At 44.0% G+C, this 27,698-nt stretch overlaps 1 protein-coding gene across 1 annotated transcript; it reads left to right on the top strand.

Annotated features, from left to right (window-relative positions):
• Positions 1-775: 775 nt before the first annotated feature.
• Positions 776-27,325, top strand: EGLN3 (egl-9 family hypoxia inducible factor 3). Its single transcript, XM_015865016.3, has 5 exons — positions 776-1,506; positions 20,661-20,780; positions 21,784-21,920; positions 22,594-22,667; positions 23,694-27,325. Exons 1-5 carry the CDS (start codon positions 1,150-1,152, stop codon positions 23,729-23,731), a joined length of 726 nt encoding a protein of 241 aa, XP_015720502.1. The 5' UTR covers positions 776-1,149; the 3' UTR covers positions 23,732-27,325.
• The last annotated feature ends 373 nt before the right edge of the window (positions 27,326-27,698 follow it).

Raw genomic sequence — 27,698 nt, 5'->3', positions numbered from 1 at the left:
CGGTGAGGGAAGAATGTCTTTCCTAGATGTTGCCTTTTGGGGTGAATCCGGACAGGTTCTGGCTTCTGGAGGGCAGCAGAAGTGAGGCTGATTCCCGTGACAGTACCGCACGTTGTCACAGTCATGGTCACAGCCATGGCCACTGGGAGGTGGCTCTGTGGGACACGGAGCGCTGATGGCTGTACGTAGTTGAGGGGAGACTCGGCTCGGACTTAGGTGACCCCAGTGTCCCGATATCGCGTCCCGGCCGCTGTTTGCTTTTTGCTTTGCCTCTGAATGGAACGTGGAGCTCAGCCGCGACGGGCTGCCTCGTGTGGCTCCGGCGGTACAGCGGGATGTTGGCAGCCCAGCCCAGGGGCTGTCTTTGTCAGCAGCGCCAGCAGTGCAACAAGCCCCGTGGGGTGAATAATTAGGGGAAGCACTTTTTTATGAACTAAATCTCAGGAAGTGTGGTGTTCTTTGCCGTGTGAAGCCGCCCCGATGACCCATATGAAATATTTGCGTCCGTTGTTGAGACTGCGCTTCGGGAGCCGAAAAGCACCGGCAGAAATGCCGTGTACGTTCCGGACCCGCTGTTGGTCACGCCGCACGCCGACATGCCGCCGGAGAATTCCTCAATGGCGCTGCCCCCGCCCCCTCTGCCCGCAGGCCGCGCCCCCTGCTCGCACGTGTGGATCTGCTCGCCGCTTGTACCCCTCGGGCAGGACCCGCCCCCCGGACGCCCATTGGCCGCGGTGGCCGCAGGGGGCGCGGTGAAGGCGTGGCGCTCCGTGCCGGGCGGGCTCCACCCACGTGCGGCGGCGCGGCGGGAGCGGGCGGGCTGCGAGCACACATCCCGCACGTAGCCCGCGTATTAATCAGCGCGGGGCCATCTGCCGCCCGCCCCTTAAAGCGCTGGGGGGCTGCGGGCGTCGCGAGGGAGCGGTTGGGTGGTGTGCGGTAACAGCGATATCGGCGCGGGGCTCCGACGGCGGCGTCGTCCCCGAGGCGCGGGGCTGAGCCGAGGCGCGGAGCTGAGCGCGGCCGGTCGGTCCGGGCGTCCGCAAAGTTTGGTCCCGTCCCGGAGTCCCGTCCCGGCCTGGAGCCGGCGGGCATCAACTCCCAAGGCGGGTGCCTGCAGGGCAGCGGCGCGCCCGTCCCCGCCGCGCCATGCCGCTGGGGCACATCATGCGGCTGGACCTGGAGAGGCTCGCCCTGGAGTACGTCGTGCCCTGTTTGCACGACATCGGCTTCTGCTACCTGGACAACTTCTTGGGGGAGGTGGTGGGCGACTGCGTGCTGGAGCGGGTGAAACGCATGCACCGTGACGGTGAGCTGGCCGACGGGCAGCTGGCTGGCCCCAGCCGCGGTGTGGCCAAGCGGCATCTCCGCGGCGACCAGATCAAGTGGATCGGGGGCACGGAGGAGGGCTGCGAAGCCATCAACTTCCTTCTCACGCTGATCGACCGCCTGGTGATGTACTGCGGCAGCCGGCTCGGCAAGTACTACGTAAAGGAGCGCTCCAAGGTAAGCGGAGCTGCTCGCGGCTGCGGGAGGTTTCCCGCTCCCGGCCCGGGGACGCCCCGTCGGGCAGATCCAGTGGCGTCGCTCCGGGCGTCACCGGGAGCGCTGTCCTGGAGAGCGGGGAGCACGGACGGCTTCTCGGAGTGGGGCCACTTGGGGCGGCTGCCCGATGCCTCGTTCCTGGTGCCGGTCCCTCGTCCGTCAGTGGCGTTGTGCTGTGTCCCGGCGGCACCTCACTTGCCAGCTGCGGAACCCGGCACCGTCGTGCTGGGAGCACCCTGCCAGAACAGCCCGGCCGTGGGCTTGACTGTCCTTCAGGGACTTGGTCCAGGTGGACGGAGAGCCCCTCCGTGCTCGGTTGGATCGGGCTGCTGGGCTACTCGCGACCGTTTGTCAGTGCTGTCCTAACTAGTTTCAGTGTTCGTGCCGGTGTCCTACACCTGAAGCTGCTCCCGTCGGGATTTGGCACAAAGTAAGGGATGCTCTGTCTTAGTGAGGCAAACTTTTTGTTTTGGAAGGAGAGAATCCGTATTTTGTCCCGAGGCTCTCATGTTTGGAAATGGAGAGGACCCCTGTGTATTGCCTTTGTAGATTTCTTTCCCAGTGAAATGTGTTTGTCCTTTTCATGTTGATAATTAAGTTTAGCCTAACTTCGTTTTGCTGTCCTCGTCTCGCTGTAGTGAAGCAGGCTGGTTTGGCACTAACTTTATTTCTTTGTCCTGAATATTGAAAATGTCCCCATTTCTTTTTTCTATTCTTTTCTGACTTGAGTTCTGTAATATGTAGCACACTTCTAAAACATCCATGTCTTCTTCAGAAATGCTAGAAATAAAAATGGTGGTGTTTTTGTTTTTTTTTTTTTTTCTTTTTTAATTAAAAGACAAATGAAAGGTTAAGTATTTGGTTGGGTCCTAACGAACTAGAAGGATGTGTGATTGGTGATGAGACTTTTTTTTCTCAACAGAAAAATGAAGGATCTAACATGCCATGTTTACCAACTTCTTGGGAACCCCTTAAAACCTGTGTGTGGGAAGGCCCCCACACACCTCCGCACAGTGATGGGAGAAATATAAGGATGGAGCATGGCTCTATTGTGCAGCCCCACTGAACTGCCCATCAATCTGGTTAAAGCTTGGGTAGATTTAGTTTAAAAGGAAAGTGGATTGGAGTTCACTTATTTGTGGTGTAGGAAGGTATAAATACCTAGTCTGCTTGGGCATGCCTCTAAGGGCATCTTAGATCCTTTTCTGGGTGACTTCTGTTTGCCTGGCTTCTGCTGAAGGCGCAATACTGCATGTTAGCGAGGTATCTGGGGAAAAACTCAGCTAGGTGTGGGAGGGCTGTTGGTGCTGGCTGGGGAGAAGGGTCTCTTGGAATGTAGGGTCTTTGAAACTGAGTTGTGGTCTTGCCGCAACTTTGTGCCCACAGCAGTAACACATGACAGAACTTGTTTTATAAATAAGTACCAAGCTGCTTGCTATCAAGTGAGTCTTTTGGCCCTTGTGATTCATCAGGGAAGTATCAGACTCCAAGTAGTACATGAAAATGCTGTACAACAGCATGAGATTGAAAGGGACTCCATACAGTTTGCAAAACTAAATGAAGAGAAATTTCCATCTGAAATTAAGAGTAACAAATCCCTTAAGGTTAATAATATAAATGCCATGGATATGGGAGTAGCAGCTGTCATCTGTAGCTGGCATGTGGGACACCTTTGGCAGGAAGATTATTCCCGTGACTAATCAAATGACTCCTGCAGTACATGCAGGCTCCCACGTCACCTATGGACATTCTCCTTCCACCATTAAACCAGTCCTTTTTTGCTTATTTTCTGAAGACTTGTGAACACATACGCTGAATTTAAAAGTATGATTTTTGTGTGTTTGTTTATTTTTGTTCTATCAACTCTACACAGACATAGATGCCCAGACAACCTCTTAGAGGGAGAAGTTTCTGAGCAACTGGGCCACCACTTCTTAGATAGAGATATGCTTTTATCTACTGGTTTGGGAAATGAATATTGACAGATAGGGCTAAGAGTTCCAGATCAGTCTGTTGAAAACGTAAGTCTTTGGCTATGTGGTAACTCCTTGTTGTAGAAGTGAATTGGCCTCATCATTATTTATATATTTAAGGTTTTAAAATAATAGTATGTCCTTAATCTGCAGCTTAAGTATTGGAGAAGTAGGGTAAGTTTTCTTAATAAATGAACTTTTATAAGCTTACTATCTGCTTATTGTAATGTGCTTCATGGGTTTTGTTTTTTTGCAGCTAAACAAATGTCAGAAGACAAGAAAGGCTCTTGTACAACAAAGGAAGCTTTCCTTGCAGCTACATTTGAGAAATAAGTCAGAGTAGGATTTTGTTGTTTCCATATGACTTTCAACAACATTGCAAGAAAGTTGAGATTACATCAAAGAGAGTAGATGGAAGTTAAACTTTTACAAGGGTACCGGATACACTTAAGAGCTGTTGGTTGGTATTTGAGGGCTGATAATGAAATGTAACCTTTCATCCTTGCAACGCTGTGATCCAAATTTATCTTTGGAACAAGTCATATTTAAAAATATTAGCTGACACGGTTAAAAGATAAAAATAACCAGATAACATCCTCCTAGAGTGCTCTTCTTTTGCATATCCCACGTAGTCTTAGTTGGCTTATGCATTCTCTTAAAGTAGAATTTCCATTTGGTAGTAAAGTAGTACAGTGGTTCCCTTTTCGCAGTGGCTAGATGTCTGAGGATCTCACCAAGATGTATTTGAGCTGGGTTCAGTCTTCTTGGTATGAGGAGATTGACATCCTTGCTGAGAAACTCTCTGGCCCAAGGGCAGATGTCACATTCTGACAACCTATCTGCATGCTTCAGGAGCTCTGGCACTTGGTAGGAAGCAGCTGGATGCTGGCTGGAGCTGAGGAGCAAGGTGGTAGCGTGCCCTGAGAGGCCAATCACCTGCCCATGGAGTGCTGGCATATTGCAGCATCTAGCTCCTTCTGTCCCAAAGTCCCTCTTGATGATAGTTGGGTTCTTCAGGGGCTCTTGGTGCTGGAAATGTTCCAGTCTGTGAAAAATGTGAGCCCACCTGCATGTTATTCAGGTGTGGAAGTGACACGGCCCTGCAACAAGTTGTGGAGTGATCCAGGGGGTGGGTGTGAAGTTCTGTAGATGAGATGTCTTATGAAAAATCCCTGTACATTACAAGTAAATAATCCAAGGCAACAATAACTAAAAACAAACAAACAGAAAAAAACAACCCAAAACAACAACAACAAAAAAAGGGAAATCTTTCCTTACAGATACAAGAAATGTGATTTTCAACTTGGAAGCTGCAGGTGTGCTAGTCACTGTGGAATCTGGGGTACTTGCTCTTTCAGCAGCCTGAGAGGTACTGCAGAGTTTAAGGAGAACTGGGTGTGTGCAGTCTTTCTGGTGGGAGGCAGGGGATGGGGACTGGCTTGCAGAAATGCCCCCCCCTCCCCACTTCCAAGAGAGTGCCTGGGCACCTTGCCTGTCTCTGAGAGGATGTGGATGTTCCCTTGTTCACACTTTTCTGGAGGAGAGTGGCTTTCCCCTCAGTCAGGCAGGGTGCCTGAGTGATGTCCTCTGCCAGCATCTGCTGCTCTGGGCCACTTGTGTCAGGTCAGCACTGAGGCCCAGTGTGCACTGGTCCTACAGGTGTGAGGGCCTGACAATCTGGCTTCGTAGGGCATGGTGTGGACTCTGCACACTAGTCCTGGCAGTGGCACAGCCTGCTGCACGTCACTGATACACTTCTGGTGCTGCTGTGAGTTGAAATGTATGTGAGGGTAGCTTGTGGGGACCTTGAGCTCACCTTGCGCATGCTGGATAAGCCAACTGGCTGCAAAATGAGGCAAGCCGCCCTAGTCCTAAGAGCTGAAGAAAGCCTGAGGCTGACAATTGGAGCTCAGAAACCAAGTGATACTGTTCAATATCAAATATATGGCCTGAAGTAAAAAAAATATTTTCAATATGAGCTTCATTTGCTTAGAAGTCCCTGTAGGATGTGAACTCTTTTGAAAACTGTGCTTCAAAAGATTTGTGTGGGTTTTTCACTCTTCTTCTGGGATGCTTTCGGCATCCTCATGATGCATACCTCCCAGTCACCCAGACCATGGTGGGCCCTCTCTGAAGGTCACAGGAGAAGGAGGCACTGCATGGTGGTGGCACTGCATCGCTCATGAGCGACAACTGAAAAATGAAGCAGGTCCTTCTTGTGTGTGTTCGTAGGTAGGTTTTGAAATCCAGCCTGTCTAGCAGGTTGTTACCAAGATTTCTGTTCCTGAGGATTTAAGAAATACATAAGATGTCACAGATTGGGTTTGTTTTTTCTTTTTCCAAATTCATCAGATCAGATAATGTGACAAAACAGTTATGTATTTATGGAAAATATACATGTATATCTATTCTATGCTTATATATTCCATTGCAATTAAAGCAGGAAGAGACATTGCTTTTTCTGATTTGAGGTGCAGGTGTAAGAAGCGGTATAGCAGAGCTGAAGATCTGCCTATAGAAATATACTGGCTCATTGTTCTTCACAAAGGATTTTTGATACTTGCATAGCAGCATGTCTTGCAATTAGTTGACAATGGGAGGTCTGATGCATACTGCCATCCAGAAAAAATATGCATAATTTTTCTTTCTTTTTTTCCTAATCAAATGCACATGTTCTGGCATAATGGGTAGGTTCAAATCTGTTCTTCTGGCTGGCTGCCGGCAGAGTCCAGAGCCACTGGAACTGTAAATACAGCAGACAAGTCATTTTATGATATCAGACTGAGGAATTCAGCATTGGCAGGGATCCTGGAGTGGTTGCTTTGGCTCCATGTCAAAACTGATGTTTATATCTGTGTTTGTCAAGCAAGATTAGTTAGCTTGGTTAATTATACACAGGAATGTATAATTTTTACTTGGCAGTCAGAGCAATAAATGAATATAAACCTGGGTATATTAGCTTGTTTTTCTTCTTCATCAAATTATTCTCAGTGACTTTTTTAAGGTTTCAAAATATGCTTATTTTCTGCAATAGGCTAAGATTGCCTCTTGGTTCAGCAGGGACAGGGTATTAGCAAAGTGGGTCAATATTTTACAGACAGTGCTGCACGTGCCCACAGGTGAGCTCAGGAGCATGGGTGGCCTTGGTAGGATGTTAATGGAGCTTGTACTTAAGCTGCTTATAAGCCGCTTCACTTCAACACCTAAGCTTAGTACCTGTTTCATGTTATTGCTCCTAAGAACTTGAGTTTAGTGCACTAATGATAGGCTTACTTCATGGCAGAAGTGGAGAAACTGCACCATCCTCAGTGTGTGTGGCACCAGAGCTGCTGCCAGCCAGTGGTTGTTGTTGGCCCTCCTGCCCAGACTTTGCTTGTCTGAAATCACCCACTGGCCTCCTTGAGGAGTCTTTCCCTGCACTATGCAGTCAGGATGCAGAGGAAGACAGAAGATGGCTATTCCTGAAGATGGCTATTCCACCACCTGAGTGGTGCTTCGATGGCGTGGAGGACCCAGTATTTGTGCAAGTATGGTGGCAGGGCAGTTTTCTCAATGTTTTTCATGTCTGTAGTTTTACAGGTAGGCAGTGCTTGATGAGGCTAATTAGACTCCTGAGCTATATGTAATGATGGCAGAGCAGTGAGGTGTTTCCACAATCTTTCACATACTGGTAGCACATCTTCCTCGGTACCTGCCTACCCACTGCAATAGCTGTGCTGGTACCAGTCCATTCCAGTGCTTCTATGTCAGATTGTAAAGCCAGAGACTTGCAGATGAAGCTATACTGGTGTGCCAGCCAATATCCCTATTACTCACAAGTCCTAAGTAAATAGGTGCTTCTCAATTTGTTTTTGTATAAGGGCTCATTGCTTGTTAGCTGTCGGTGTAAGCCTTACCCAGCTGTGTAGGGAGGTACGTGGTAAAGCAAGTGGCAAGAGAGCCGCTTGTGTCATGGTATGCTTGTCCTTTGGACTTGATGGGTGTGTGCAGCACTGTCAGGCACAGTGTCCTTGGGAGAGTTGCTAGGGAAAGCTGTGGGATTCAGAGTGCAGTGCCCCCCACTATCCCTTTGCCTGGCAAGGAGGACTGAGTTAACAGCCTTTTTCCAAGGTGGTTATTAATGAACAATTGTGGACTTTTTCCTTTCTATTAAGAATTCCATCTGTCTGTGATGACCTTGATGACAAAGTAAACTCTTATTTCATCAACTTCCAGGCTTGATTGGCATTGCCTTATCCTGGATGTTGCCTCTGGAGCAACTGTCTTAGATTAATCCCTGGATGCCTCTTCTCTCTCCCTTTTCTCTTCTGCTATAACTTATCTTCTTTCTAGACAGGTTTCTTTTTTTTTTCTTTTTTTTTCCCCTCTCAGCAGTGATGGTGGTGATGGGGCTTAGCAGGCTGCCCAGGGAGGAGGTAAAATTATCCTCCCTGGAGGTGTTCAAGAACCACGCAGATGTGGCGCTGTGAGACATAGTTTGGTGGGGATGGTGAGGATGGGCTGGTGGTTGGACTGGATGATCTCTTTGGTCTTTTCCAACAGTAATGATTCTATGATTCCTTCCCACATGTGGAAGGGATGGGGCATAGGGAAGATAAAATCAGAAAGGAGGTATAATCACAATGACCCAAATATGAATTAATATTTAATAGATGAAAAATTGATGCTTGCTGAGTGGGCTGGGCACGCTTAGAGATCAACACTGAATGAATATTTCAAGATGACTCTTACAAAGTACTTAGAATTATTAAATATGTACTTTTCTAAGAAGTTCTGCTTCTGTTTCAAGAAGGATTGCACTTCCCTCATTGCGTTATAGGTCAAAGGTAAGTTGTCCTTTGGCACCAGCAGGTCACACAGTGCTTGGCTACCTTGCAGTGGATGGCTTGTGATAGTTAGGAGGTCAGGAAGGGAAGCTGGTGAATAAGTGTTGCTTGTTTTAGATTTATGGAGGAGGATATGTGCACGGCAACTTGAGGGAATTGGTAGACCTTCATTGGATTTATCATGATTGTAATCCTTCTGTCTTAGATCTGATAACTAAAACAGTGCTGTTAGAAGGCTGCCAGCAGCATAAGACTCCGTAAGAATCTGAAAAGACTTGATTGGATTAGCAGAAGAGCTGTAGGGTAGAGGTTCTTCCAGAACTGCCTCTGGTACCTGTGCAAGGGCAGCTGATATCCCCTTGGTGGTCTCAGGGTTATGAATAAAATACTGCAGGGTGGCTTAACAAAAGGTTTTGATTTACGCTTTACACTAGGTAGCAATTTGTTTCAGATCTTTTATTGCTTTGAAAAGAGACGACAGGGAGTTGGTCAAGAAAGCAAGGTTTCTAGATATTTAGACAGTGAGGAGGAGGAAGAAAAATAATGAAGGAAGCTCCTGCCAAGTAGACTGTCTCCTGCTGCTTAACTATTTACAGGCGTGCCATTCATACCACTTCTGCAGTGGTCTGGAGAGCTCTAAGTCCCATTTTTCCTCTGTCACTCATTCACATCTGCATCTTCTGTCCCTCAGTGACAGAGGAGCTCTTCCTCACAGTCGTTTTTTGTCATCATTGTGTTTTGATAAGATGCACAGACGAAGAAAATCAGTGCCATCACACAAAATGCCTAATGGAAAGCATCCATGAAAGCCCAGCAAACATTTGTGCCACCAGTCACCCATGGCACAAATGAACAGTGTAGATTAGAGGAGTGTATAGAGTACACTGTCTACACAGTCTGGAAACAGTTTGCCCAAAGCTGTGTCAGCTGGAAATGGCAGAGTAACCACATCTTTTGGCAAACACTGGGGAACTGCAACCTACTTTGGTAGCAACTAATAACTTATATATATATATATGAATACAACATACGTGTGTGTGCTGCTCGTACCAGGAGAGTTATCACAGCAGCACATATGGGAAAGTGTGTGCAGCCCAGTACAGGCTGGGGAATGCTGCCCTGAACAGGGAGAGCCTGGAATGCACAGCAGTGTTTAGTAGTGAGCTACAGGCAGTAGGTGCTGGTGGAAATACATCTAAACATGAAAATTTGGTTGGAGTGTGCTTTTTTTTTTTTTTTTTTTTTTTTTTTTTAATATTAGTTTAAATAAGTCTCAGTTCTCAACTTTTCCATTCCTAGGTTATGTTGTGCTTGTTGTGTTTGCTGCTACAGACTATGTAAAGTGTAACTGCACCTTTCCTTTCTCGTTTCCTATCAGGAACCTGGTAGAAGTAGTTTGAAGGCGGAAAAGGGAGGAGTTTCACTGTAAGTGCTGTAGCATGTTCTTCCATTCAGACATTCAAATCATGGTATATGACTAGCCATGCAAAATGAGAACAGGGTCCCCAAGGACATATTGATAACTTCATTCTTTACAGAATTTACCATTGCTTCCATTTTCCTAAGTTAACGTGTGTTCTGCCTTCTTTTGGCTGTGCAACGTGTGCATGGTGTCTCTGGAGCTGGCCAACAGGAAGGGTCACTGCCTGGTTAAGTATTTTACATGCTTCCTCTTTGTGGAGGAGCAATCAGAGAATTTGCAAATGCAAGTCCTTACTGGCAAATGTACTGTAATTCAACATATGATAGTTGTCAAAAGCTGACATGTCAAGGTTTTTTATTTCACTTATATTTCCAAATACACGACTTGGCACCTAACTAGTGACTTAGAAGCTTGGTGCCTGCCTGACACTTACAGAGATAATTTCTTAGCAAGGATGAAAATGTAGTTGTTGACCTGTATGTTGTTGTTTTAAACAATTAATATGGCTGCAAATGATAGAAATACTTCCTATTATTCTTTAAGTTACAGTTGTCGTCTTCTAAGACTTGGTTAAAAGCCTGTCTCACTGCTTACAGTTCACAGAACAAACTTTAGCTAAGCACGATGATTTGGCTGCAGTTAGGAAAAACAGCAGTTATGCTGATGGTGACCAGAGGTAGACATGGTGCCCGTTTCACTCCCGTGCCTACTGATGCTTCCATACTCTCCTATTTCTGACTGGCCCCCATATATCTGTATCTCCCCTTGTCATGGGGTTTCCTCCCCCCTGCTCTCTTGCCTCCATCCCAACAAGCAGCAGAGGTGAGGACAGGGCTGCTGGCCCTGGCTGCCCAGCAAGTACCCCTGGAGAGCTGCTCCCACACAGCTCTGTCAGCCACACCTGCAGTGGCTCTGAGGACATACTGCTCCCATCATGCTGGATGCCAGAGAGGAAAGCTTTTGGAGAGGAAGAGGAAAATGAAGGGAACAGAGCCAGAAAGACCTCTCCAGGCTTTCTGCATCCTCAGGAAACGTCCTGAGCCCACACCAGAGACCACACCTCCTGCTCAGAGCTTGCAGTGCTTCCTGCAAAAACTACTTTGCATGCTAAGAAACACTATTACTTTACGTCCTGGTCCCAAATTCTGTCTTAAGACCTCCTGAGGTCTGTTGCAATGAGAGCTACTGAGTAAGGCTACAGAAAGCAGGAGGGAAGCAGCGCGAAGGGGGCTGCGAAGGAAACTTGCAGCCAATGGCCACGTCCTACACAGGTCTACCGCTTGGCTTCTGTGTGTCACTGTGAATGGCCATACTGTCAGTCTGTGGGGCTGGACGTTTCTGTCAGGTGTTGGCAGCATCAACCTGCAGTCTTGACCAATAGAAAAAAAAAGTGGGATTTTAGTGGACTGAGTTCACATCTGGGCTCTGGCAGCTGGGTTTTAAGACTAAGCTTCCTCAACTGTGGGTTAGGTTTTTTTTTTTAAACGGTAATATGTAACAACAAAGGTGTGCAAATCGATGGGGCTCCTTGCCATGTACATTCATATGTGTACCTATATATGTTTCTTTGCTCATAGTTGCCTAGTTCCTGTTGACATCAACTGTGGATGGTGGGGGGAGGTAGGGGGGGAGGGGGAGGTACAACCACACTTAAATGAATAGATAGATTTATTTATTTACTAATATGTCTTTATTGCCTAACCTTAGACCAGGTGTATAGTTATATCATCATAAACGGCCTTGAATTCAAACAGCTTCTCTCTTTTTCTCTTGGGAAAAATGCTGTGTCACTATGTACACGTTCACCCCCTTTTATTGCACCCAGACTCAACAGATTGCGTTTGTGTGAGGTACAAGGGTAGCCAGAACGTCAAAACTTCATGTGCAAGCAAAGCAGATAAAGAGTGCTTATGTTGTTTAGGCACAACAATATTATTTCTGATGGTAATTTATTATAGGTAACTTTAATGAGTTTACCCAGAAATATTAATTTACACAAAATCCTGTGCAGGGTAAACGTGCTGTTAACTAGGCAATGTCCTTCACAAAGGTGGGGGGAGCAGGAGGCGAGTGAGACAGCTTCACTGCAAAGTTAAAGTAGGAGATAACTGGTTTCATCAATTAGCCTTAATTTGGCAATACTGCTGTGATAACAAACACTTGAGAACCATTCAGCTCAGTTTTAGTGCAGTAATGTCTCGGCAGCCTCCTAAGCCTGAATGGCTCTAACAGCTTTTTGAGGAGAAAACCGCTTTTCTGTACCGCCGTGTGACAGTGTTTAGTCTGGATCCTGCCGCCTCTGGTTGCGAGGGACACATGGTGCTGAGACAGGGGCGAAGGGGAATGTCTGTCTCCATTGAAGTCGTCTTCAAGATGGTGGTGGCTCACAGCCACCTTTGGAGTGAGATACGTGAGGAATGCACTGCAGGTGCCCTCTAGCAGGGGATAAAACCTTGTGGGCAGCAGTGTTCACTCACTGAGCCCACAGGTTTAAGAGTGAATGACAGGTGATGAAAAAGGGAGCTTTTGCCAGCTCAAGCAGCTCTGAGAGTAGCAAGAAACCTGAACAGACTTGCTGTGGTGGCTCTTTCTTGGGCTTTTTTAATGCACCTGTAAGAGCTTTGAAATACACAGAAGTCTTGAAATGTTGCAGTAAAAAGCGTAGTGTAATCCTCCGGGTGATTAGTTAAGTAGCCGAACTGAAATGGTCTTAATTCCTGACAACGGATACAAGAATGGAATATTAAAGGACCTATGACCTTATCTTCTTACAAAATAGGTGGGAATATCCCGTGGAGGATGTATTTGCTGGTTGCCATGCCTTTATTCCCCACTGGGAGCCGAACACCCAGGGACATCCTTACGCGTTTCCTTAATGAGCCCGCACTGACCAATTCCCTTTCCGTGGGGGTGGCCTTCTCCCTGCCCCCTGGGGCTCATCACAGAGCTTCCTACATCTGCGCTGAATGTGCACCTGCACTAGATTTGTACCCGTGCTAGATGTACACCCACATTAGATGAGTATGGAGCTTTCTCATTAGTGCTGGTCATCCTAGTTTGCTTCTTGGTGAGAGTGGGAGCAAAGTAGTTTTTTGGGTGATGAAAGAGATCTTCAGGTACAGAAGTAATCCTAGAGTGCAACATCACAGGGCATTTTATTGAAGCACAGGTGCTTTAGCACATCTGTAAGAGGCATGCAGGTGTGAGAGACCAGTGAGACCCAGCAAAGAGAAGTGCCCTGCTGGTGCGTGCTGCAGACACGGTTTTTTTCCTCTTCCCTCCACAGCTTCTCTATGAAGTGTACTCTGGAGGAAAGTTTGCGTTTGATTGCCGATAGCCTCACGCTCTGCACGTAGCACTGTCATTAAGCCATCATCTCGCTGGCCGGCAGCCAGGGCTCGGCAGCCGAGGGTGGGCGGTCCTTCCGAACTGAAACAGCCTTTATTGATACACTGGGGCACTGCGCATGTTTACAGCTGCTAATTGGGGGCTTAATCTGAATATCCTTGACTGAACTAATTCACTGGCAATAGCCTTTAAATTTCAGGTCCTGACGCGATGGCATGTCTGCTCTTCACAGCACGTTAATCTTTGTTGTAGCCGTATTGTCTCTGCTAGCAAGGCGCAATGGCTGGGTAACGTTTCAGCCTAAAAGCTAGTTTTAGGTCAGAGGATGATGTAAAATAAGTCTTAACCTGATTTTCCAGTTGCAGAATGTAAGACAGGAGCACTGAGGACCTGGAGAAAAGTGTTAATTGATGAGCGTGCAGGAATATGTAGATTATTAAACGTGCAAGATAGGAGGTTAATCTTAAGTCTTGCTTGCTGCAAGTACAGTTGGGATCCTATGGCAATTTTAGATTTATTTCCTTAAACCTTGGTCTTCCCTTTTCTCTTGGTCTTGCCAAGTGACTGAAGACAGAGTCTGAGTGGTTGCCCGAAAGCAGATTTTTTTTTTTTTTTTTCTACTTAACAAAACAATCCAGACATTGTTTGGAAGAAGGTAAATACATGTGACTCTTTCATCCATGGAATCAAAAATCAGATTATTCTCCTCAGAAGCAGGGAGACCTTCCCCCTCCATCAGGTCCTTTGCAGTTTTCTGAATAGCTTTTCCAACTCTGGGACCCCAGGAGCATCCAGCAACAGGGAGATCTTGAGGAAACTCACTGCTGTCTTCAAAGCTCAGTTCACGAATGCTCCCTATTCTCTTGGCAGCTGCAAGTGGTTACTGCCAGCTCAGGTCCTGTTTGTTCCATGGCTGCCCTGTGCCTTCCCACTGTATAGTGGTAACACCCTGGCAGCCAGCTGGAAACTGAAGGGCATCCAGATATCTCAAAGTGGGTGTTCTGCTAACAAAAGAAGAAAAATAGTGTCATCCTGAAGCCATTTCTTTCCTTAATAGGGCTCTTTAAGCCATGAAGAGCTAAATTTTGTTGTCTATCATTAGAAAAACTTCCTGAACCATGCTACAGATTCATTTCATAGTTCATTTCTAAATCAGGGTCAATCCATGATCTAGCTGCCCTACAAATTCCGTAAGACTTGAACCCTTATTAGGGGCTCCTTGAGTTACTGCTGGATAATATGCCAGTCACCAACATCTGTGTGGGATGATGATAATCCATAAACAGAAATTTTGTGTGTATTTTTTTTTGTTTCTGCTTACTGAACAACTTCTGAACTAAGGGTAGAAGCCCTTCTGTCTTACTTCCTTAAGAATGAGCATAACCGAGATAACCTCAGTTCTTACAAATCTTTCACTAGAAGACTTATCATCTTTTTCAGCAGTATTCTTCCAGTTCCCATTCTCAGGCAGCCACTCAAAATTTCTTCAAAATATGTCTCTGTGAACCTTGAAAACGATAATTGAGCTAAAGTGGTGCATGTGAAAGACCAAAATGGAATAAAGAGAAAGGTTAACTTTTAGGTCTTGGGAGATCTCAGTTGGACAAGAAAGCTCACACCCATTCAAGGAGAAGCAAATAACCAGATCAACAGGCTAAAATCCTGTCCAAAATAACAGAATTGTTTGTACAGTTACAAGTTCTTGCAGCAGGAATGAAGATGTGTGTCCAACGTGCCGTGCTCCAGACTTCCATAGAGAAGGTGTCTCCCAGTACAGGGTCCTTATCGGTCATTCATATCTCTTTGCCCTTCAGAAGACTCTTCTCACCTGCTTCCCAGGCACCTTTGTGCTTAGGGCTACTAAGACGAGCTAATAAAGGAAGTTTCAGGCAAACAGTGCTTGAAGGTGAATTCACGGAGTTTGATCTGCTTTGTTCTTCATGGAAGAAGGTGGTAGCCCCAGGGTTCTTATTGTTATCTCCATCAGCTTTTTTACTTTTTTAGATGTTTTCCATACTGTTTGGCTTTATGCCTCAGTATGAAGATGGTAGCTGAAGTGAAAAGATGTGGATGACTTCTGCAAAATTCTAGCCCTTTTCCCAGTGTTTCTTAATTATATATTATTTTATATATTCCTTCCTCACAACCTTCTCCCCCGTTGCTTCCAACCCGGAGCAGGAGGCTGACCAAGCAGAAGGTGAGGCTTAGCTCTGTGAATCCAATGGCTAGTTATCTGCAGGCTGAAAATCAAGTTATGTGTGAGGAGCTGAGGTAATGGTTTCTCATGAAATGCTATTGCTGAAGCCCATTTTGCGATTTATGTGAATGAAATGAACAGGTTTTTGCCCCCTTGGAACTGATGATTCTGTTTGCAGTAGGCATGAAGCTAATGTCTCTGATATTTTTGTTTTAACATAATTTCCTTTTCTTTGTTCCCAACCATCTCTACAGGGTAATAAATTAGACCAATTTTCATAGTTTATTCTTCAGTATAGTAGTTGAGTGTTTTAACTTTCATAAATTAAAATAAACTAGTATTTAATAATGTTCATGAATGTTTTATACTTAACTGTTATGTGCTACACAGTTAAAAAAAACAACAAACACTTGAGCGCAATTGGGTGCAACAAGCAAGTACTTAATAAACATCCTGTTGTGCCTGTGTCAGACAAGCCTCAACTGAGAATCTCTCATCTTTGATCATGAAATGTCAGACTACTCATGTTCTTTTAATGTGGAGCATGCTGTGTGCTTTTTGCTTTCTGACTGTACCGGCTGTCAGCAAACTAAAAGTGGTTTGAGTACAGTATGCACTCAGACCTAAGTCAATCAGGTGAACCCCAGTAATCCTCATTTCCTAAATTCTGATAAAGTGATTTTTGTTTTCACTTGAGTTGAAGGTTAGAAACCTTATACTGAACAGAAATTTCTGAAACTTGTAAGCGTGCAGCCATATAAAAATGTATCTGAAAGCTGCAGTGGCTTTAACATCATTTAATTCTTTTTAGTAATTTGGTTTTCCAGACAGACAACATAGCAATATTTTGGGTCAGTGTTGCTTTCTGTCTGTATAGTAATTTGTTTCATCGGACAGAATTTACAGGTGACTTCTGAATTTACCTGTTTTATGCATGAGCTGTATGCAGAGGCCATCTACACAAGGGATTAAAAGTGGCAGCTGTTCAACAGTATCCAAGACTCTGATGAAGCAAATGGAAAAAACAAATGTTATTGTTTCTAGTTAATGGGTCGTGTGTGTTGGCAGGGTGAAGTTACACGAGTGACTTTTCTGTGGTTGTAGATCACCGGCTCTGAAAGGAAAGGCTGAGATCAGTGTGGGGTTGCACCAGCACCTGTAGAAGACCCTAGGAGCATGTGGGGCTATGGCTGAGCAGTAGGCATCTCCTCCTCACCTGCTGCCATTGTGGTCTCCTGTTCAGCTTGTGTGCATCTTCTAGCTGAAGTGTTTTTTGAAGTGTTTTGTTCCAAGTATCAGTCCACTCCAGTGCTGCTTGTTTTCTGAAATGTAGCAGAATGGTGCCTCACAGCATGGTCCTGGCTATCAGCTGAGAGAACATGTTTTTTGCCTTGCTATAAGCATTAAAAAGCAGGGAAGAAACCTCTCTATGGAACTGTTGTTTTCTTTATCTTTCTCCAAAGTTTGCTGGTGTCTTGCTGTTTGACTTGCAGATTTTTCTGGTTGACCTGAGTGTAATACTTAAAACTGAAGGATGAATAACTTACTTTTGCAAGTTCTGTGCAGTGTGGAGCTTCCTGATGATTCCTGTCTCCTTACTAAAGCTGCTGATTGCTGCTTGTTTAACTGGTGGTTGCTTTGCACCCTCTTGGGATACCTAACATCTCTGATAGCAAGTGACAGTGCCGAAACTGCTGTGTTGATAATTTGCTTTTTATTTTCCAAGTTTTGTAGTCTTTGTGATTGTCAACTACACCACTGGAGCATTGGTCTTCAAAGTACAGTGTGTATGTGTGACTGCAAATGTGTGCATTTACATGTTGGTTCTTAAATTTTAGCTGTTGTGGAAGACAAATCCATCTATTTTAACTCAAAATAATACAAGTAGCTGAAGAAATTTCCTCTGGCGCTTACTGTGGGAAGTTAAGCCCATGGGTTGTATTGCTAAATAAAAGAAGTTAGGTATGTTTCTGCTTACTGCTGTCTGCTGGAGCTAGTTTAGAATTGGAATTGGCTGATGAAAAAAAGTGCTCCCCCAAAAGCAGTGCAGTCTTGTGGGCATAATAGTAAAAAAGTTTTCATTGATGCACCCTCACCTGAGGGCTGAATGGCTTGATTACCATGAGCCACCCTCCAGCTTTTGTTGCTATTCTCTCTGCTTAACTGGCAAATACCAGTGTTTACCAATTACCTAAATTAAGTCTGGGTCATGCAGCTCATCTCCTATTTCTTGCTTGCTTTGAATGAATCCGAAAGTAGTGCTAACAGCTGGAGTCCCTGCTGAAGTGAGCTTGATCTGCTCTGGAGCTGCTCCAGCCTGTTCCCTGATAAAGACTGATGTAGTTTTAGGAGGACCAGAATGATTTCCCTTCATTGTTTAAGGTTTTGTTCAAGTATTCTCCATGCCAGGAACTTTTGCTTTTCTCCCTTTGCTGCTACTAGCAAAAATTCTTTTAAGTTAAGCTATAGCATGGCCAGAGCTCTTGGATTCTGTGGGAACTGTTCTGCTGGTTGATCCCCAGGGGCTTTGTGTGTTGTGGTTGCAAAAGGTGCCTGCAGTAAATAATGCATCATTGTCTCCAGGTTGAAGCACAAGTTTTGCTAACAGAACATACTATTTGAGGGAAAACTCTGGCGTTATGCCCAGATTTCAGTGGTAAGCAAAGCACCTAAATCCCTTTAAGGATCTAGCCTGAAGTATGTTATTCTCCAGCACCTTTTTGATTATGATGTTTAATAGTAGTAGCACTGGGTAGTTCTGGGGGCAGCTCAGTGATCTTGCAGCACAGGCTGCATCTCCCTGGTGGCAGCTGTGGTAGCTGTGATGGAGACCCGGATCCCACTCTTGGCTTGCTGCCTGGCTACCGGAAGCCTCTGCCCCCTCTCCTGCCCTCTCAGCTGCCGGGGTCATGTTCCAGACACGCAAGGACCAGCTTTAGAGAAGGGTTATTTAAACTGTTAGGTTTCACCGAGCTCACTTATCATGGGGTGGATTAAGAGCTCACCTTTGTAAGCTCCTGTGCTGGAATGGGGGGTGTGCTAGAGGGTTGTCCAGTGTGGGTACAGCTTCCTCAGAGCATCCCTACACTGCAGGTGCAGCTGGCTTGTGACTTCTGTCAGCCTGCAACAAACTCATTTACAGTTCATTGCTTTAGGCTGATGGTGAAGTATAAGCTCAGCTATGAAGCCATTTATAGACCAGAATGACAACAGAACAGACAGCACCAATGGCAAGGCAACCCACCAAGTGCCAGGTGTGATAAGAGAGGGCTTATTACTGAGAATTAAAGGTTTTTACTGTTGTTCAACATGATCTCCTGCCCCTATGAGGCACCAGCTTCAAAGCAGCTGTTGTCTGAGGTGTCTAGGTGCAGATGCTACTTGCAGGTACCGCTCTGCTGGTCCTCATAGGGAAGAAGCAGAGCCAGTTTGCACGTCACTTGAAATACAGATTTTAGAGCTGTAGGTGTTTGTATGTACATCCTAACTAGCCAACTCCTTTTTCTGGTAGCAGAGGGCCCAAGGGATCCATTGTGCTGGCTGACAGTGACTTCTACCCCATCTCAGTGCCATGAACAGCATGGCTTTATGTGTGACAGGAAGCAAAATGCAAGAACCCTAATGTTGCTAAGTGTAAATTTCAGTTGTTCTTGGTAAAGCCCATACTGTATCTTCAATGTTGTTACTAACTGTGCTTGGCAAATTATTAAGGGCAGGTCTTGCCAGTGGGGCAAAATCACATAGTCTTCCTATGGATTAAGCATGTACAATACTTTGGATAAAAAAGTTAGGATGCTTTCTGATGTAAAAAGTCCAGTTGAGTACTTGGGTATGTGGAGGGCAGTGATTAGTTGTGTTATATCTGTAGCCTGGTAACAAGCGCAGCACCACAGGGCGTGTCTTAGGACCAGTCCTGTTAATCATCTTATCAATGACCAGAAGCAGATGGCAGAGTGCACTCTTATCAAGTTGAGATGACACCAAGCAGGGAGAACCAGTTGATGTGCTTGAGGGCAGGGTTGATACTCAAAGGGAAGCAGATGGGCTAGAGAAACAGGCCTGCAGTATTCTCATGAAATTCAACATGGACAAATGTAAAATCTTGCCCTTGTGAAGGAAGAGCCCCTGGGGGGCTGCTCTGCTCCCCAGGGCAACCTGAGGACTCTGAGGATCTCAGTAGACGGCAAGCTGAAAGGGAACCTGTGGTGTGCCCCTGCACAGCAGCATCCAGGCAGTGGCACAGCCTAACAGCAGATGAAGGAATATAATCCTCCCTACTCAAAAGAAGCCCTCCCTACTCAGCCGTGAGAGACTACTTCTAGATATTGAGTTCAGATCCATAAATTAACACATCATGTCATCTGCCATCACTCTTGGTGCTAATACTGGCAAGAAATGAAAGATGTTTGAGAGGTGGGAACAGGACTTCTATTGCCACGTTTTTAGAGCAAACTCAATAGAAGGTAACTGATATCATTACCAAGTAGTTCCAGCAGTGAAGGAGTGACTGTGGGACAAAGATCTTGTATCCAACCAGCAGTCTCTCCTGCTTTTCCCTTCTTTAGATGCTAATGGTGGTAACTGAAGTTTAATGTTTTTGCTGTAAAAACCCTTTTAAGACCCTTTGTCTTGAATTCACTTGTGTGGTTTGGAATAAGTCATACTGAGTTTATCTCATCATTCAAGGTGAAATTTCCACAATGAATTAAATGATTGTTTCAGCAGCTCTACAGATGATCAAAGCTTCTGAAAACTGTTTGGTAGCTTTGTGGCTCAGTCCGTGAAAACAAACATGTGCTGCCCTGTGCAAACACAGCACAAAAAAGTTGCACATTTTGCTCTGTGGACTTCTACCCACCCTTCCTAGGGAACCTCACTTTGTGTTGGATCAGTGGGATGCATATGACAGAGGTTAGAAGATACGAAAAGTAGACAGAGGTAGTAAGGCATGATGTCCTGGGACCGCTTTCTACTTTCATTATGACTGGCAATTCAGTTTTGCAATGACTGCTCAGCTTTAGAAACTCGAGCAAACTTCATCTCGAACGGCTTCAGAGTCACGTAGCTTGTAGAGAACAAAAATATTGCATAATAAATACCTTTTTTTTGTTGTTGTTGTTGTTTGCTTTTTTTTTTGTCTTGGTGAGCATACTGTGAAATATGAAGGTTATCTGTTTCCTGTTTGGAATTTCACACTAACTGATCTATCCAGTGAAAAAAGCTTGTGTGAAAAATCCTCCTGGTGTAGCTTTTGGAGCAAAACTGGTGGTGGGAGGAAGCTCAGAGAAGAACAAATAAATGTGGGCATCTTTGAGAAATAATTTTCCACAATCTTTATCTTTTTTCAGGCTATGGTTGCTTGTTATCCTGGAAATGGAACTGGGTATGTGCGTCACGTGGACAACCCAAATGGCGATGGGCGCTGCATTACCTGTATTTATTACCTGAATAAAAACTGGGACTCCAAGGTGAGTGAGCCAGAAGGCTAAGGCAGAGCATTAATTAAAACTACTTCAGAAACAGAGCTTTGGAGAAGTCAGCTGATTCTGCAAACTGTGATGAACTTTTGAACAGCTTGTCCATTTTTTCATTGCTTTACATACATTTATTGGTGTTTATAGCAACCTCTTGGAAGTAAAAATCTGAACCGTTTCCTTATCATTCTGTCTCCCATCCCACACACATGTTGTTTTGTTATTATAGAATAGCACTTGTAAGCTCTGGGCTGTGGCACTTAGTTTTGTTTAGAGAAAAAGAGCAATGAAGCTCTAGAAAGAATCATAATCCCCTGAGGAGTAAGTGGATTCTGTAAGCTGAATAAAATGACAGCCCAAATCTAGCATTTAGACTTACAGAAGTTCTTAATGCAGTTGCTTTTGTGGTTTTCTTCCTTACAATGGAGAGTGATCAGGCTCTGGAATGGGCTCCCCAGAGAGCCTGGCTCCAAGCCTTCTGGGGTTGAAGAGGTATGTGGACAATGCTCTCAGATATTGGGTGGTCCTGTGTGGAGATAGGTCTGGTGATCCTAGTGGATCCCTTCCAGCTCAGGATGATCTATGAATGAGCACATGACTTAGTTTGTTCTCTGCATCCTTAATCACCACTGGGTCTCCTGACAGGGAGGTACTCTTGCTTCTGTTTGTATTACTAAAAACAATTAAAGTCAGCCTGGAATTTACCATACTTTTAATATGGAAACAAAATGAGGGTTTATAAACCACAAGATGCCACTGTTTTCTTTCTTGGATTGTTTACTTTACCCCTTGATGTTTATGCTGAAACATTGCAAACTGTTTGAAAGTTGAGGTGGCCAGGAGATGCAGTGTACAGTTCCAGTGTTGTCATATAGCTGCTTTGGTTATCATTAAATGTTTACTCAGTTTGGATGATGAGGAAGTGAAAATATGTTGTTACTCACATCAATATGTGGCTGTTTATATGTGTAACAAATAACCCTTCCTTTTCTTTCAGCTCCATGGTGGAATTCTTCGAATATTCCCAGAAGGGAAGTCCTATGTAGCAGATGTTGAGCCAATTTTTGACAGGTTGCTTTTTTTCTGGTCAGATCGAAGGAACCCTCATGAAGTCCAGCCTTCTTATGCAACCAGGTAGGTAGTACATTTGATGCTGAAGTTTTGCCAGGAAAAAACAAAGCATGTCTACTACCAATATCACATCATTTGTATCTAAAATTAGGGCTACTGTGTATTTAAGACATATGTGTGTAAAAAGTAGCCAGATTTTGAATAGATCTCATATTTTTCAGTTACTGGAGTTTCTCATCAAATGAAGAATAGCAAGCTTGAAAGATAAGATACTTGTTGTGATGAAAAAAAGTCCTTCACTAGTGACAGAAGTCTTCCAAGCTGGGCATAGCTGTTTAGATGGGAAATGTTAGGTCACTCTTTTGCCCTCATAACACTACAGGGATTCTTTGGGCTACCGTCTGTCACCAGGCTATGAAAAGCTGATGTGACATAGGGCGTCTCCAAGCTGCCTAAAGGCATCCCAGAACAGAAAAGCATGCAGAGGTCTGTAAGCTATTTTGCTCTCTGTTACCAAGGGCTGTGCACTCTTTTATGGTTTCAAGCAGAAATTCTCACCTATATTCCTGTCCTACTTGTTTGAATACACATATGAAGGGCTATCTGTATTTGTCTTCAAATATGTGCCACTAGTATCCTTTTTAAATTTATGAATTGTTTTGTTGTTTGATTTCTGCATAAGAATTAAACTTATTAGCAAAACTTGAACCAAACACAAGATTTCTTTCTTTTATAGATATGCCATGACTGTGTGGTATTTTGATGCTGAAGAAAGAGCAGAAGCAAAAAAAAAGTTCAGGAACTTAACCGGTATGAGTTTTACAAAATATTGTAGCTGGAAGAATAAGACCTTCCTTTTTAGGACTAGTGATCAGATATGAAATAGGACAGTTGGGAAAGAAGAAAATGAAGGCCTGGCCTCAATAACCCTAATAGGGAGTATGGGAGAGGTGATTTTTAAAATTTTCTTCTAAATCTACAGCTGAGATGTCAGTTTTACCTTAGGAGTAACTTCTGTGTGGATGTGTTTGTAATAACCTTGGAATGAGTAGACTATGTAAGTTAGAAAGAAACAAAGTTTATAAATACATAGGAGTACACCTTTTGGCACAGTTTGCTGGAGTAGCTGTGGTAATGATGGTTTCCATGAGCTGCCTGCTTTCAGCTGGTTTCACAGATGGCCTGAGATCATCCCAGAAACATTTCTGTGGAACCCCAGGATGACCTGACTCCAGCTTTCTGGTCTGCAGCACCTGATACTGAAGTACTAGCATACAAGTAGGGGACTGAGGATCCTGATATGCTCAAAGCATTGCTGTTTGGATCAGTTTCATTTCTGGTCTTTAGGGACTGCTTCAGGCAGTTCCTCAGAATGTGGTATTGAAAGTATTCTTTTTCAAATGTATGCTATTCAGCTGGAGACCATCAAAACCATAATTAATCAAATGGTTTTCAGAATAGATGTCATTTCTGTAGCTGGCAGGCAGAACAAATGGAGACTTCATTCTTAGATGGGAATACGAGCAAGGGACCAAGATTTGGGGAAAAATTACCACAAATCTGGAGTCTCTGAAAGATAATTGGGCTACTTAAATGCTGCATGACTTATATTCAGCATCAACAGGGTAATGATACAAAACCTTAGTAGAACTGTCTTGTTAACATGCTGTGGATTCGTGTAGCATTTAAGCCTACATGATGAATTCTTATCAAGAGTCTCAAGTGGAAGGGCTATCCATTGAAAACAAACCATCTTTATTCTGCTTGTGTTTTTGGATGAATGCTACTGGAACTTTCTCACTTAACTCTCTAATTTTTCTGGTCTTTTTGATGTAGACGCAAGGAAGAGAGAAGCAGCTCTTAATGAAGACTAATCAACAATTTCTGAACTTTGTGAAGAAATAGGATCCCAAAGATGACTTCTATTTCCAGTGAACCATGGCACATTTTTGTTATGCACAAGAACGCACTGGTTGTGTCTCTGTCTAGCATGTGCATCTTGTATTGATGGTACTTAAGGCAGCCTCCTGTCGTGCCTGCATCTGGCAGAAGGAACCTTTGTTTTCTATTTGCCTTTTGCTGGAACAAGTAACCAGGGTTTTAATTTAAAAATAAATAAATAAAAGGGAAAAATAAAAAAAGCCTAGTGGTAGTGGCTCGACCAACTGGCTTTTGATCACTTTTGTAACCAAGGTAACAATCATTGGAACTAGTGAGAAAAACTTGAGTCTTATTTGCACTTTATTGGGGAAAAAATATAAATCTAGCTCAATGGAAAGGAGCTTTGCAAGTTTAAAATCTGTGGCAGACTGCTGATGGGCAAGAAGAGATATTGGAAATGTGATATTAAACTGGATTTTTTTTAGGGTCTTCTATGGTATGTCCCACATGGGCTTGTTCATGGACTGCTCATCAGATTTGCTGTATGGAATATTGGCTCAGCTCTTCTGTAGCAGGAGTTACCAAACGGACTTCTATTTTCATCACATTTCTTGGAGTTCGGTTGCTTTTGTTAGAGCTGTGCCATTGCACTTCCCTTTCTGTCCCATTCTGGAGAGGGGAGTGGCTATGCATCAGTCCACACCTTTGTAAAGGCATTCTCTTTCTGTTCTGAGCTGGATTGGTTTTGTTTTCTATTTTCACTGTTTGTTAAAGCATCTGTTTCCTCCCAGAAGTTCAGTAAACTTTGAAGGCTGATGGCGCAGAATGCACTGGCTCTAAAGGCCATCAGTTAGGTAGAGCTGAATGTCTTTTTAATGACTCTTCTCCATCAAGCATATTTTGTATGACACAGATGTGAATCTGAAATGAAATATGTCTGGCAGTCTGACAAATGTATGGTAATGACTGTTGACATGAAGTTGATTTCTGTGCTGCTTATCCCTACTTAAGACACTTGTTTAGCTTTGTTTGCATGTGTATGAAATTTGAATGAAACAGTGATTCTGTTTCAATTCTATTATGCCTGGTAACTACTTCTGTTATGTTCAAGCCATGAGATATACAACAGATTATTCAATTGGCAGAGCACTTTGTTTTTTCTCCATTATTTTCTAAAAACTTAGACTCAATGAGTAACTGCTGAGTTATGTCCAATGTGTTTAAGCTACAGTCCACAACCAGCACTTACTGTGCAGTTTGGAATAGCTCTTAATGGAGCTGAGAGCTTTTTCTGTGCCACTTGCCCACAGTAGCTGACGTGGCCTTCCTGAGCTGCCGGTCCCCAGACCAGTCAACCACACCATGCCAGGCTGTTGTACTGTCAGTGGACCTGGGCCTGTTGCACCTCAGCTAGGGAGTGAACAGGAAGCGTGCAGTAGCTGCTATTACATTGCAAAAGGGTGACAGCTACAAAGGACAAAATTCCCTTATGCTAAACAATGATAATAGAAATGGTGTATTTCTTAAGCAGTTCTGTGTTAGTAAAAGCTGTTCTTGAATTTTGAATGTAAATACAGTAGTGCTATGAAACCCCTCAACCTCTCTAGTCTTCTCCCAGAGATCCAGCTTTCGTCATGTGGACTGGACTTTGTTCAGCCTGACTGTGCACCTTAGGGGAGGAATATGAGGGAATGTGTCACAAACACTCTCACAACTTAAAACTAGGAAAAAACAAATAATTTGATGTCCTTTAATGTTAGGAAAAACATTATTCTGCTTCACTTGCATCTAAATAATGCAACATAGACTTGAAAGAAACTTAATGATGACTTGAAATTCTCATTCTTCAATGTTTGTGTGTGGAGAAAGTTAGGTCTGTTCCCCAAGTGTGAGAGGTAACCCTTTGGAAGATGGTAGGTGTCAAATTCTCTGAAAGGGTCAACGAGGGGATTGTTATTTAAAAGGTGGGAGAAAAAAAATCTCATCTTGTTGTATTGCTATGCAAAATTGATAATGGAACATGAGTTTTAAACTTCTGTGTACTTTTAAGCGAGGCCAAGACAGCTTAATACAGCAGGTCAAGTCTCGCTTTGTATTTGGAGACTGTAACGTTAAAACGATGCACTAGGAAGATGTTAGTACAGCTCTCATTGGAGCCTGGAACAGTGGAAAAATGGTAGGGTGGAAGGGGAAAAGACTTGTATAAAGTTTGGGAAAGAAAGGTACTTCGGTTATTAAGAGCTACCATCTGCCTTCAGCAGTGAGCAGCAACACATGGTGGATGGAGGTTGGAACAGTATAGATGCATTTATTGTAAATAAAGTACATGTTTTCATTTTTAGCCTATATCTTCCTGGTCTAGATAGAGAAAACAATTATCCTGTGGCAGAGAACATTGCCGCCTTCTTTGTTAACACTGTAGTGAAATACAAAACAAAAGACAAAACCAAAAACAACAGTTTATGACACAGGATATTGAAACCAATTCCTGTCCTCTGTTTCAGACCTTTGCCCCCTTTCCAGGTCAGTGGAATGGTCTCCTCAAAGATGCTGTAATATAATTGGGTGGCGGTGTGGTGATTGATGGGCATGTAGGAATCCAGTCTAATGTTTTCTACATAGATTTCTCATAGCTGCAAACTGTTTTGTTGGAATGTAATTGTGTAAGAATTCTAGGGGCAGCAGAGGGCATTTCAAGGAGATTCTTTCCTTTCTCTGGGTTTTGTTTTCATGGCAAAGTGGCTGAAACATTAATGGCCAAAGGGCACTTCTCATCCAGTTTTGAAAAGGCATTTAATTTTTAGTGCTCAAAAGCTTTTCACTTTTAGGTAATGTGCCTTCTTTATTCATATTTGTGGAGATGCTACCTGCCACATGTACACATCCTGCAGTTCGTTGTGGCTCTTTAGCAAATATATTTGCCTTTCCAAATGCAATTTCATTCAAATCGGGGTACATTGGGAAATATGCAGAGCCACCAGGCCACAGTTTCTGATAGATGAGGTTTGTTGTGCAGGAAGAAAAAAGGCCAGGAGACAGTTGACTAGTCCAGAGGCTATTTGTAATGAACCTGTAACAAAACTTGCAGGCTTTTTGGGCACAGTAGCCTCTAATAAGTCTAATTTTCTCTAGATTACTTCTGGTTCTATGACAAATGGCCTCAGCAAAGTAATGTTCAAAAAGGTCCACTTTGTTTTGGGTTTTTTTTCTTTTCTTCTTTTCTCTTTAAGCAGTTTTAGTCCTTTCCTACTGAATTTTGTAAAGTTGTTGGAATATATATATATATATATATTGCTGTTGCAAAATAGCTGGCTCTAACACCACTTGCATCTAGAAGAAAATGTATCTATTTGCAGGCAAATAACTAGTTCTACTTTGACTGTTATGTACTCCCAGCAGATATCTGAGTGAGTTATAACTACATCTTCTCTTGTCAGGTTGTATGCTGGTCAACAATGCTGGCACTTTGCATTGGATTGATATGGAAACCAGTAGTAGTATTTTATCATGCATCACATTTTGTGTTCCTGTTATTCTTTTTAAAGAAAAAGTGTGGCAGAAGTCAATAAACACTGGGTCATGTTAAACGTGGTCCTGTGCAAATCTTTTTTGTCTTGTGTCTTCCTGGGGCTAGGGTTTCAGTGGGCACACACAATGGCATTTGGCTGGATAAAATACTGCACCAAGGTGACACTGTCAGCAGCTGCCACTGTCCCAGCAGCCAGGGCAGAGCTCTGTTTGCTGCCATCAGATTGGCATGTTCTCTTGGTCACTTCCTGCTATTCTAAAGTTATGTACCTTTCTATTGACCCTCTTCTTGAAATGCTTATTTGTTCTCACGTTCCTGTTGAACCCGATAATGTTCTCACAAGTCAATTGTCTTCTGATAGCTTTATTTTTAACAACATCCATATATACCTCTGCTACTCCTCCAAACTGAATCCCACAGTTTTCTTCTGC

This window comes from Coturnix japonica, chromosome 5 (assembly GCF_054131305.1).
Source record: "Coturnix japonica strain WE chromosome 5, WE-NBRP24, whole genome shotgun sequence".
Lineage (NCBI taxonomy): Eukaryota > Metazoa > Chordata > Aves > Galliformes > Phasianidae > Coturnix > Coturnix japonica.
This window is presented reverse-complemented; position numbering and strand designations above follow the sequence as displayed.

What these genes read in the sequence shown, in the direction of transcription:
- EGLN3 (XM_015865016.3), top strand. Translation starts at nt 1,150, where the DNA reads ATGCCGCTGGGGCACATCATGCGGCTGGACCTGGAGAGGCTCGCCCTG. An exon ending in ACGTAAAGGAGCGCTCCAAG is followed by an intron (nt 1,507 to 20,660) that starts GTAAGCGGAGCT and finishes ATCTTTTTTCAG; the next exon opens with GCTATGGTTGCTTGTTATCC. An exon ending in AAAGTTCAGGAACTTAACCG is followed by an intron (nt 22,668 to 23,693) that starts GTATGAGTTTTA and finishes TTTTTGATGTAG; the next exon opens with ACGCAAGGAAGAGAGAAGCA.